This window comes from Nomascus leucogenys, chromosome 2, assembly GCF_006542625.1.
Source record: "Nomascus leucogenys isolate Asia chromosome 2, Asia_NLE_v1, whole genome shotgun sequence".
In the NCBI taxonomy this organism is placed as follows: Eukaryota; Metazoa; Chordata; class Mammalia; order Primates; family Hylobatidae; genus Nomascus; species Nomascus leucogenys.
In genome coordinates, this window is record NC_044382.1 from 37611611 (window position 1) to 37624588 (window position 12978).

The 12978-nt window shown below is 43.1% G+C and overlaps 2 protein-coding genes across 2 annotated transcripts; both read right to left on the reverse strand.

Moving 5' to 3' along the window:
• Positions 1 to 1692: 1692 nt before the first annotated feature.
• On the reverse strand, positions 1693 to 5263 carry PCDHB3 (protocadherin beta 3). The gene has a single exon (XM_003266504.4). It carries the CDS (start codon positions 4860 to 4862, stop codon positions 2472 to 2474), a length of 2391 nt encoding a protein of 796 aa, XP_003266552.2. The 5' UTR covers positions 4863 to 5263; the 3' UTR covers positions 1693 to 2471.
• A 1530-nt stretch (positions 5264 to 6793) lies between these two features.
• On the reverse strand, positions 6794 to 11031 carry LOC100584496 (protocadherin beta-2). The gene has a single exon (XM_003266502.3). The coding sequence runs from the start codon at positions 10689 to 10691 to the stop codon at positions 8298 to 8300; it is 2394 nt and encodes a 797-aa protein (XP_003266550.2). The 5' UTR covers positions 10692 to 11031; the 3' UTR covers positions 6794 to 8297.
• Between the last annotated feature and the right edge of the window lie 1947 nt (positions 11032 to 12978).

The window sequence follows — 12978 nt, forward strand, 5'->3', positions numbered from 1 at the left end:
ACTCTCTCTGTTCTGTATTTAATGAAATATCCAGATGAATATGTTTTTGGAAGTTGTCTTCAAATAAAAGGGTAAAAGGTTTCTAACTGCCCTGAAAGAGAAGCAGCTTTGAACCAAGAGTAAGATGTGATTGTTTCCCATCTTAAAATTTAGTATAGATTATCTTTTCTGGCTTTGCTAAATTCTATTCATTTTCTCAACAATGTGTAAGTCCAGTACATCTAAAAACTAAATTACAAATGGTATCTGTTCTTCTATCTTCAGTGTCTACATGACTCAGCATATTGCCTTTTGAACTTTAGTCTCCAATCATATACCGTATTAGTTCCCAAAAGAACTGCCCTCTATATTTTCCACAGTTGAATACTTCCCTGGCTCTGATACCATCTGGGACTAAGGTAATCAAAGAGAGAGAAATCTTGATCAGAATTCTATGCCTTTTCCTGATATTCATGGAAAACCAGCTACGTATGCAAAGAAGAAAAATATCTGACCAAAACAGCCAGATTCAAACATCTCTATAAAGCACTTGAAGTGAAAGGAAATATTATATTAATTTTCCTCTGACTATTAAAGATTCACACATTTGGCTGGGCATGATGGTTCATACCTGTAATCCTAGCACTTTGGGAAGTGGAGGCAGGAGGATCCCTTGAGCACAGGAGTTCCAGACCAGCCTGGGCCACATGGGGAAATCCTATTTCTACAAATAAATTTTTTTTGTTGTTAAATAGCTGGGTGTGGTGGCACACACCTATGGTCCCAGCTACTCTGGAGGCTGAGGTGGTCAGATCCCTTGAGCCCAGGAGATTGAGACTGCAGTGAGCCATGATTGTACCACTGCACTCCAGCCTGGGCAACAGGGCAAGACCCTATTTCAAAAATGTTTTAAAAAAAGTATTTATGCATTTGATGCTGTTACATAAAATTACACTATTTAAATGTGATAATAACTACACTTTAACATATGTTTGAAAGCATGTCAATCTTAAGCTCTTGCTTTTTGGGGAATTTTTAAAATCTTTGAGAAATTCTCTCTTCTCTAGTCATGAGTATTTAATTCCTAGAAAGTTATATGGATGTTCTGTGGATGAGGAAACGCTTGTAAGAAGAAAATTGATTTTTTCCTAATACATTTCCCTAATTAGGAGCTAAATATTTTGTCGCTTAAAATAAGTTTTTTGATTTTACTCAAGATAACCATAAGATTCGATGTTTTGGTTGCGTCCAGATTTTATTCTTAGTTGTAGCTAGAGTTTCACAATGATATTGCCCTCTCCTTTTTAGAACTTTCTATTCTTGTACATCTTCTTTTAATTACATTGTAGGAGGTAGGATGCTGATATGGATGGACAGTTTCTATCCCAGAAAGACCATATATATTCCTAAATCATGTCAGGTTAAAATCTGAAGGAGGGAACCAAGACAGGAAAAAAATAAAATATCTTTCTCCTATATCACCATACAAGTGGCAAGTAGGTATTAATAATAAAATAGGACTGCATAGGACACCACTTTTACCATGAAGCATTTAGGTATCATATACCCATGTATTTTCTTGAAATTAAAAATTGTCTCTCATATTCATAACACTTACATCTCAGAATTTATGGAACAAATATTTGTCATTCCACCAGACGCCTTACTAAACAACGTTTTTGTGTCAAATGGAAAAGAACAGTCAGTTTTTACAATGGCATAGGTTTAATTTTTTTCCTCAGTCATCATGAACACACTTTAGATAAACCAAAGGGTAATTACCCATATTAGTCTATATTTGTGTCCATATTTTGGCCAATATAAGCACATAAAATATTGAAATATTAATTGCAAATGTCAACACAGAAAATGAACTAAATTACTTTCATTTGAGTACTATATCCCTAAAAAGATGATATATTACTATTTATTAAAGAAAACACATTCCTTTCTATCCTTGAAACTTTGTTAACCATAGACAAAGCTGCTTTGGGCATATTATAAAACACATTATATGAATATATTCAACAAGGGAAATTATAAAATTGGTGGTTTGGAACTCTCTCTACATTGCCTTATAATGTAAAATTTGAAAGGAGTTATTTTAATAAGCTATTTGAAATCACTATTAAAAGATACTGAATTTCTTTTTGCTCCCTATTAGAAAAAAAAAGGCGGAATTAAGACTGCGTTGGCAAGCCAGGATGAAAGGAGAATATGCAAGGATTAACTACAGAAAAAGTAGAATCAATATGTAAACAAAATGTTCTATCGACTAAGGATTCTTGATTGAAATACAAAACATTCAGAGCCAAACAACTACTTTACAGTTCTGTTAATGAAACCTAAGCCATCCCTGGATTTGAAATTTTGCTCTATTCTTCCTACTTGCCTTGAACCAGACCAAAAGAGACCTCCCCAATGAGCAAAGCAGTAAAAAAGGACTTTCCACAGATTAACTAAAACGAGGCTCAGCAGATCCTTATTAACACTTAACTGAATTCAAAGCTCTTCCTGAAACTGGGATTTGCCTCGCTAACTCTCTCTGCACCCTGAGCAACGAAGTTGGGGATAATTGGCTTCAGGAACTTGAACTCATTTGTCTCGGAGCCTCCAGTCAGACACACCTCATACTGGTAGCTCTGGGACAGGGTCCCGGAGCCGCTCACGTCCACCAAATGCCCTGGAAAGGGGCCCTCGGGCACCGAGCAGCGACCCACCGAGGCCGCCCTGCTCCTCCTGCACAGCCGCACCGCCACGAACAGGAGCACCGAGAGGAGGAAGAGCGACGACACCGAGGCCAACGCCACCACCAGGTAGACGGTGAGCGAGTCGGCCTGGGCCTGGGCCGGGGCCGCCTCAGGGAGCGGCAGGTAGGGCTGGGAGAAGCCGTCCACCAGGAGCACGTGCAGCGTGGCGGTGGCCGAGCGCGGAGGCTCGCCGTTGTCCTTGACCAGCACCACCAGCCTGTGCTTGGCCACGTCGCGCTCGCTCAGCAGCCTGGCGGTGCGCACCTCGCCATTGTGCGCCCACACGCCGAACAACCCGGGCTCCGTGGCCTTGAGCAGCTGGTACGACAGCCAGGCGTTCTGGCCCGAGTCGCCGTCCACCGCCACCACCTTGGTCACTAGGTAGCCCGGCTCGGCCGCCCGGGGCACCAGCTCGGTGCAGGGCGCGGAGCCGTTTTGCAGCGGGTACAGCACGAAGGGCGAGTTGTCGTTGGCGTCCAGCACCCGCACGCGCACCAGCGCCTCGCTGCTCAGCGCCGGGGAACCGCGGTCTGTGGCGCCCACTCGGAACTCGAAAGCCTGCAGGGCCTCGTAGTCCAGCGACCTGAGGGCGAACAGGTGGCCATTGTCGGCGTTGATGGAGACCAGGGAGGCGAGGGGCAGGTGCGGGTCCTGGGGCGGCAACAGCGAGTAGGTGACCTGGGCGTTGGTGCCTGAGTCTCTGTCTGTGGCCCTGACGCTGCCGATGTGCAGGGCGGGGCTGTTGTTCTCGCGGACGAACAGGGTGTAGGAGGTTTGGGTGAAGGCGGGGGCGTTGTCATTGACGTCGGAGACAAGCACGGTTATGTTGTACTCGGTTTTCAGCCTGGGTGTCCCCAAGTCAGTGACGGTGATGGTGATGTTGTACTCGGATCTGGTCTCTCTGTCCAGCGCGCCTTCTGACACTAAGGTGTAAAAATTCTCTACAGATGGTTTCAGGACGAAGGGGAGATTGTTCTCAATGGAACACATCACTCTTCCGTTGTCTCCAGAGTCTAGATCAGAAACACTGAAAACAGCCAGTACAGTCTCTCCCGAGTTCTCAGGGATAGGGCTGTTTACGGAAGACAAGGTCAGTTCCGGTGGGTTGTCGTTGACATCAACCACCTGGACTATGACTGTAGACTTTCCGGATAGGCCTCCGCCATCCTTGGCCTCGATGTCGACTTCATAACTATTAATTGCTTCAAAATTCAAATATTTGACTAGTTGCATATCACCAGTAATTGGATTTAGCTGAAAAGTTTTGCGAATTTCTTCAGAAGCATGAAAAAATGCATATGATATTGTCCCAAAACTTCCTGTATCTAAGTCAGAAGCCGAGACAGTGACAATGACAGAGTTAACGGGGGTATTCTCTAGAACTGCAGCCTCATAGAGCGGCTGTGCAAATTCTGGTGCATTATCGTTTATATCTAAGACCTGGATGTTTATCTGGGCTGTCCCAGACCGAGGGGGAGCGCCGCCGTCCAGCGCGGTGAGCGTTAAGCTGAGTTCTGGCTGCTCCTCCCGATCGAGCGCTTTATCCAGTACTAGTTCCGGGTACTTCCTTCCGTCCCTACGACTGCGAGTGAGTACGTGGAAGTGGGAATTCGGAGTGATAGTGTAGTTTTGGAGGCTGTTTCTTCCCACATCCAGGTCCTCAGCATTTCCCAAAGGAATTACTGTTCCTGGAAGAGTGCTTTCTAGGATTTTCAGATGCATTTCATTTTCAAAGAATACCGGAGAATGGTCATTTACATCTATGATATGGAGGTCGTTTGTAACAAACTGCAAAGGATTTTGCAGTAATATCTGAAAATGCAGTATGCATGGTTCTGTGGGGCCGCATAGCTCCTCCCGGTCCAATTTCTCATTCAGGAGCAAATCACCTGTCTGATGACTGAGCTGAAAATGCTGTTTGTTCCCTTTGGACACAACTTGGGCCCCCCTCGCGGCCAGTTCCTCTACCCTTAGCCCTAGATCCTTTGCTAGGTTGGCTATTAAAAAGCCCCTCTCTTTTTCCTCAGCCACAGAATAGCGTCTTGACTCGCACCCAGCCAGAGACCCTCCCAGAAAAACAAAGAGAAGCAGGACTTGCCTTTGTCTAAGAAATCGCTCTCCTCCCGCCTCCATTGCACTTTCCGTCACGCTCTTCCAGGAAATGTCGCCAAGCTGAACCTCAGACAGCGCTGGGAAATAGTCTTTTGCCCCACAACCTTTGCAGACGGCCTAGTGAATAAGCCTTTCCAGAGGCTCAGACTTGCCGGCTCAAAGTCTGCCTGTGCTCTCAACCCCTGGTTTACCACACTGGATCCGTGCGTCACCGAGGATGCACAATGCCTGTGGTTTAATTCGCCTTCTTAGTCAACAGCGCCACCATGCGTTCGCTTGCAGTTTCAAAATCTTGGAGAAGGTGTTTTTATTTTGCTTTATCGATTATTCTTATCAACCCTAGTTGACTCTACTAGAGGAGTTTCTCATGTTATACGAGTTAAATAAATGCAATCTAGGGAAATAAAATGCGCTTTTATCTAAGAGCAGCGATTCTTCCTGGTAGAGTCCTCATTTACATGATTTAACGGAAGTGTACACATACTAGTTTACCCCTCCCCTTTTGTAGTAATTACACATAAACTTCAAAAGATTTTTGCTCTAGATGATAGCATGCTTCACTATCATATTTATTTTTTTTTTGCAAACTTTGTGAAATGAGCCCGAATTGCATATACCAGAAAAATACAAGGAAAAGACACCTCCTGCAAGGTGGTAAAAAAGAAAATATATCATGTCAGAGGTGGATCCAGAGGGCTACAAATGCCTAATTTCTTCCACATTATCACGCTCAAGGAACACTTAAAGTGCTTTCTCTTCTTATTTCAGAGCAAATTTACAATTATTCATTTCATCTGTATTAGTTTATTTCCACAGATAATTGTTCAGTTTGTAGAAGTTAGGCAAGTGGTGGTAACAAGACAATGTCTGTATATCTTATAACAATTTTCCATCTAGTGGGTGTACAGTCTTTAAACAGATGTTTAAACAGTGTGAAAAGTGCTACATAGAAAAGGTACTGAGTGCACTCAAAGTATGCAATACAGGGACCTAACTTAATGGAGGAGTGATTAAGAAAGTTTCCCCCAAGGTGCATCATTTAATCTGAAACATGAAATAGGAGAAGTGTGCCAGGCTAAGACTGTAGAATGTGTGAAGGCTCTGAGAGAGCAAAGCATAGCTATTAAGAGATAATGAATGAAGGACAGTGAATACAAAACTTAATGTCTCAAGAGTAAGTGGAAAGTAAGGCTGAAAGGTAAACCAAGGCCAAATAATGGGTGCTTCGATTTTATTCTAAGAACAAAAGGAAGCCATTGCAAGGTTGTTGGTAGAGAAATAAAACAGTGAAAATATGTATTCAATGTAGCCTCTTTTGTACTTCTACACAATTATCAAGAATGTTTGCTCTTAATACTAGTGATACTAAAAATAACAGCAATTTCACTTTTATGTCTTTATATTGAGTATAACTGCAAGCTATTCAAATACCTGCTATCATTTGGGGTAGAAGAAGAGAAACTTTGTGACTCATCCAAAATCCTACAGGTAATGAGTTGGTTGATCAGGGACTTTTGATACCAACACAGCACTCTACACCACTGCTAATCTCAAAACCAGACCTCAAAGTCGATATTAAAATTTTAATAGGATAGCTCATTCAAATGTATGTAAAAATGACATAAAAATATGTAGACTGAGTAACATTAAGAATTAAGATTTGTTTTAATGTATAGATCAGAAAGTAAACTGCAAGAAATGAAAACAGTTGGATGAGTCATTTAGGGAACTATGGAAGGAAATTTAAGTAATAAAATTAAAAACTATCTGTATTCCTTAAGCCAGTGGACAGGAAAGGAGGCTCAATTTAAGCATTAAGAGAAAAAGGAAAAATATGTTGAAGGAAGCGACAACAGAATGGTAACTGCATGTTTGAACAATGGTAACCAATTCAATTAATACCAAAATTATAATTCATTGTACATCAAAGAGTATTTGATTCCAGCAAAACGTTTTCCTTTAAGTGTTCTAGTTTATTTAAATATCAATATATCACAGGTAAAATACTTTTCTCTCTTTCAATCATTCAAAAATTTTATTAAGAACCTATAATGTTCCAGTGACTGTGTGAATCATGCAATAAATGAGAGAGCTGTTGAGAAACAGAACTCAACCACCTTTATAAAAAGGCATTGAAAAGTCTAGGGAAATGAAAGGCAGAAAAATAGAAGTAGTCAGTGCAAAAAAATACAGTGAGTGGTGCTAGATACATTTTTCTCCCTAAAGGCTTATTTCTAAGCGAATCCTAAATGCTCCAGAAAATTTTAAAAACAGCAATACCAAGCTATATTTGAGGTTTCTAAAGGTCAAGGACAAAGACATGTACTCCCTCAAATTTTTTGGATTTTAATGAAGTGCTCAAAGTTAAAAGTTTATTAATAATTTAAAAAGATTTTAAAGGGGGGGACTGGAATAAGCAGAGGGCTCTTAAAAAACTATTTGAAAGAGAAAGCATGATGAATTAGCATGCCTTTGAAAATTGCTAGACATGTATTATTTATCTACATTTTAGAATATTAATGATTGACTTTTGACAAAAATTTATTACAGCACTTATGATGTTAATGCCTTCTAGAATCTAACAGTTAAAATTCTTACAATCTCTAAAGACTAATACTTTTCATATGTCAACACTTGAAAGAAGTATATCTATTGGGCTGGGGGGGCGGTGGCTCACGCCTGTAATCCCAGCACTTTGGGAGCCTGAGGTGGGCAGATCACCTAAGGTCAGGAGTTCAAGACCAGCCTGACCAATATGGAGAAACCCTGTCTCTACTAAAAATACAAAATTAGCCGGGCATAATGATGCATACCTGTAATCCCAGCTACTTGGGAGGCTGAGGCAGGAGAATCGCTTGAACCCGGGAGGCAGAGGTTGCGGCGAGCCGAGATTGCGCCATTGCACTCCACTACAGCCTGAGCAACAAGTGCAAAACTCCATCTCAAAAAAAAAAGTACATATATTGAAAAACGAGGATGGTGCTTGCTATATGATTCATAAATATACCTATTTAAAGAGCCAATGTGAATTCACAGGATAGAATTTACGCTAGCTTAAGAGGATATGAAAAACACAAATATTCTGGGCTGGAAAATATAACTCATGTAATGATAACAAATATTTTCAAATGTAGGACTTCAAAATTATCTAGGACCATGGACTGTGAGGTCTGGAAAAGATGCTCTAACTTAAAGACTTCTGAAAATACAAAATTTACTTTTACACTTTAAATGCAATTAAATTGCAATGAAACTAACCAACAATTAGAATATAAAGAAAATTTATATTCATTATACCGCAAAAACCTCATACATTTATAAATACCAGTAACATGCATAGAATTGGAGTAAGATGGTTACTTTCTAATAAAAGGAGACACCTCCAATGGGCAAAGCAGTAAAAAAGGACTTTCCACAGATTAACTAAAACGAGGCTCAGTAGATCCTTATTAACACTTAACTGAATTCAAAGCTCTTCCTGAAACTGGGATTTGCCTCGCTAACCCTCTCTGCACCCTGAGCAACGAAGTTGGGAATAATTGGCTTCAGGAACTTGAACTCATTTGTCTCGGAGCCTCCAGTCAGACACACCTCGTACTGGTAGCTCTGGGATAGGGTCCCGGTGCCGCTCACGTCCACCAGATGTCCTGGAAAGGGGCCCTCGGGCACCGAGCAGCGACCCACCGAGGCCGCCCTGCTCCTCCTGCACAGCCGCACCGCCACGAACAGGAGCACCGAGAGGAGGAAGAGCGAAGACACCGAGGCCAACGCCACCACCAGGTAGACGGTGAGCGAGTCGGCCTGGGCCTGGGCTGGGGCCGCCTCAGGGAGCGGCAGGTAGGGCTGGGAGAAGCCGTCCACCAGGAGCACGTGCAGCGTGGCGGTGGCCGAGCGCGGAGGCTCGCCGTTGTCCTTGACCAGCACCACCAGCCTGTGCTTGGCCACGTCGCGCTCGCTCAGCAGCCTGGCGGTGCGCACCTCGCCATTGTGCGCCCACACGCCGAACAACCCGGGCTCCGTGGCCTTGAGCAGCTGGTACGACAGCCATGCGTTCTGGCCCGAGTCGCCGTCCACCGCCACCACCTTGGTCACCAGGTAGCCCGGCTCGGCCGCCCGGGGCACCAGCTCGGTGCAGGGCGCGGAGCTGTTCTGCAGCGGGTACAGCACGAAGGGCGAGTTGTCGTTGGCGTCCAACACCAGCACGCGCACCAGCGCCTCGCTGCTCAGCGCCGGGGAGCCGCGGTCTGTGGCGCCCACAAGGAACTCGAACGCCTGCAGGGCCTCGTAGTCCAGCGACTGGAGAGCGAACAGGTGGCCGTTGTCCGCGTTGATGGAGACCAGGGAGGCGAGGGGCAGGTGCAGGTCCTGGGGCGGCAACAACGAGTAGGTGACCTGGGCGTTGGTGCCTGAGTCTCTGTCTGTGGCCTTGACACTGCCGATGTGCAGGGCGGGGCTGTTGTTCTCGCGGACGAACAGGGTGTAGGAGGTTTGGGTGAAGGCGGGGGCGTTGTCATTGACGTCGGAGACCAGCACGGTTATGTTGTGCTCGATTTTCAGCCTGGGTGTCCCCAAGTCGGTGACGGTGATGGTGATGTTGTATTCGGATCTGGTCTCCCGGTCCAGGGCCGTGCTTATCACCAGAGTGTAAAAGTTCTCAACAGAAGGTTTCAAGAAAAAAGGAAGATCATCTTGAATGGAGCACACCATCCTTCCGTTGTCTCCGGAATCAGGATCTGAAACGCTGAATACAGCAATGAGGGTGTCCTGTAAGTTTTCTGGGATCTGATTGATAAGTGTCGACACAGTCAGTTCCGGAGGATTGTCATTCAAATCCATCACTTGGACAAATACCACACAAGTTCCAGATAGGCCCCCACCATCTGTCGCCTGAATATTTACTGTGTAGGTCTGGATGGATTCGAAATCCAGTTTCTGTCTTAAAAGGAGTTCTCCCGATTTTGCACTTAATCGAAACGTTTTGCGAATGTCTTCAGATGCTTGGGAAAATGCATAAGATATTTCTCCATTAGTTCCAATGTCTAAATCCTTGGCAGAGACGATGGCAACCTGGGATCCAACGGGGCTGTCCTCCGGGATCTGCACCTCATAGAGCAGCTTTGCAAACTCTGGGACGTTGTCATTGATGTCCACAACTTCAATCCGTACCAGGGCCGTGCCGGACCTGGGTGGAGTCCCGCCATCTAGCGCTGTGAGAGTTAACCTGATCTCAGGCTGCTCCTCGCGATCCAGGGCTCTGTTCAGCACCAGCTGTGGTAATATGCCATCGAGACTGTCTTGTAAATTAAGATGGAAGTGAAAATTGGGACTGATTGTGTAATTTTGGAGACTGTTGGTTCCTACATCCAGGTCCTGGGCACGTTCTATTAAGAAAGTAGTTCCAGGAGTGATACTTTCTGGAATTTTCAAAAGTATTTCTTTGTCTAGGAAAACTGGGGAATGATCATTTATGTCCCTAATCCGTAGCTCCGCCTGAAAAAACTGCAAGGGATTTTCTAGTAACACCTGGAAAGGTAGGACACAGGGCTCTGTGGGGCCGCACAGCTCCTCCCGGTCCAATTTCTCATTTAACAACAAATCCCCGGTCTGCCTATCGAACTGCAAATGCATTTTTTTTCCTTTGGAAACGACCCTGGCCCCCCTCACAGCAAGTTCTCCTATCTCCAGCCCCAGGTCTTTTAACAAATTGGCCACAAAGGAGCCACTCTCCGTTTCCTCGGCCACTGAATAGTGCCTAGGCTGGGAACTAGCCTGAGCTATGCCCAGCAAAACAAAGAATATCAGGACTTGCCTTTGTTTCGGAACGCGCTCCTTCCCCTCTCCGGCCTCCATTGCCTTCTGGTCTCGCACCAAACCTGCTCCAGCTGTGGCTCACGTTGTCGCTGATTCTATCTCCCCGTATCTCGCTGATACTGGGATGAGTGGACAATCCTAGGGCCCGGATTTCCCGGAGCGACCGCCTTAGAAAGCCTCCTCTTCCTGCTTGCTGCTTCTTTAGCTGAGTATCTGGGTAAAGGAACGTCGGCTGGGTGCTTTGTTTCTGCTACTTCTAAGGCTGCAGCGCCACCCCGCGTCTCTTCCGAGTATTTATTTTCTCCTAAACTAAAAATCCCAGTGCTTTCTTTCAGGCTGATGGCAATCGAAATTGAGTATTTTCAAGTAGTGTCTCTCAATGTACCGAAGTCTTATTGGCGTTTCGAAAGGCTCTTCATTGCACCCATAGAGCAAGGGCAAGAATAAATAAATCTTCACTTCCCTCACAAATCCAAGCGTTTTTTTTTTTTCAAACTGGAAAAAATAAATTTCAGAACCTGGAAGGGAGTGATCTCAGTCCTAGCATGCTTCAGAAAGAAGGCTTAGACTAAGAAAGTTCTACTTTTATTCAGAGTTTGGGCATGTGTGCAACTCAGTGGTGGTTAGGTTACCATCATCACACTCAAACCCAACTGAAAAACAGAGACCCAGGAAAAGCACAGAATCCAAATAAGAGTATTTTAATGGGCACTGAAATAGTCTCCTTACTCATACTTCTTTCTTCGCACTGCTCCCACTTCACATTTCCCTGAACTTTGATGTGTCTGAGCCTCATGAAACTCTCCAAGAGCAGCCAGATATTTTCTTATTGTAAATGTATCAATATTATTTTCCTTTCTAATGCCTAGGAGAACTTTCAACATAACCTCAATTCAATTACCACATCTAGCAAAGAGCAATTTCATAATATTAAATAGCCAGTAAATATTCCAGTTTCCCCAGTTATCTTTAAAAATGTCTTTTCAGTGATGGTTTCTTCAATCTGCTTCCAAACAAGGTATATATGTCATTGTTCGTTGTTAGGTTTTTTAAATTTTCTGTCTCTTTGTTTTTTTTTTAATGTTAATATAAAGAAATAAGTTATCAAGCCACAGAATGACATGAAGGAAACTTAAATGCATATTTCTTAGTGAAAGAATCCAGTCTGAAAAGGCAATGATACCGTATAATTCAAATTACATGATACTCTGAAAAGGGCCAAATTATAGAGACATTTAAAAGACAAGTGATAGCTAGGAAGAAGAGGGAGGGGGAATGAAGACGTTAAGCATGCGGTACTTTATGATACTACAATGGTAGATACATGACATTATGCCGTCAAAATCTAGAGAACTATACAACACAAATAGTGAACACTAAACTATGAAATTTAGTTAATAATTTACCAGTATTGGCTCATCAATTGTAACAAATGTACCACAGTAATGCAAGATTTTGATAACAGGGAAACTGAGTGGGAGAAAATCGGTATGTGAGGGGAACTGTTTGTACTATTTACTCAATTTTCTGTAAAATCTAAGGCTGCTTTAAAAAATAATTTTACTTTGGGAGGCCGAGGCAGGCAGATCATGTGGTCAAGAGATCAAGACCATCCTGGCCAACCTGGTGAAACCCCATCTCTACTAAAAATACAAAAAAAATTAGCCAGGCATGGTGATGGGTGCCTGTAATCCCGGCTATTTGGGAGGCTGAGGCAGGAGAATCACTTGAACCTGGGAGGTGGAGATTGCAGTGAGCCAAGATCACGCCATTGCACTCCAAGCCTGGTGACAAAGTGAGACTCCATCTCAAAATAATAATAATAATAATAAATATTAGGATGTGTCTCTAAAAGATCCATTGGGTTAAAAAATTGGGGGGATGAAGAAAAAAATTAAATATATAGAACAGTTAAAAGAACTATACATAAACTACAACTCTAACCTCCATCCAAACTTAACAATTGTTTATATTTTACCATATTTGTTCTATCTTATTCTGTACACACACCCACTTTTCTGCTGACTCATATGAAAGTAACTTGCAGACATCATATTTCAACTCTAAATATTTCAGCAGGTATCACATAATTATAATATTATCTCATATAATCATAATGCTACTATCATACCTAAGAAAATTTAAAAAAATTCTACAATGTTATCTAAAATCCAGTCCCAATTAAATTTCACTGTCTTTCCATTATCTTTTCCTCAATTTTGATAAGAATTCACACTCACTCAAGTTCCTTTGACAAATGCACTTACTTTTTTAACTATTTGTTATAAGGAATGTCTTAGACACTTTTTCAACCAACTTTGATAAT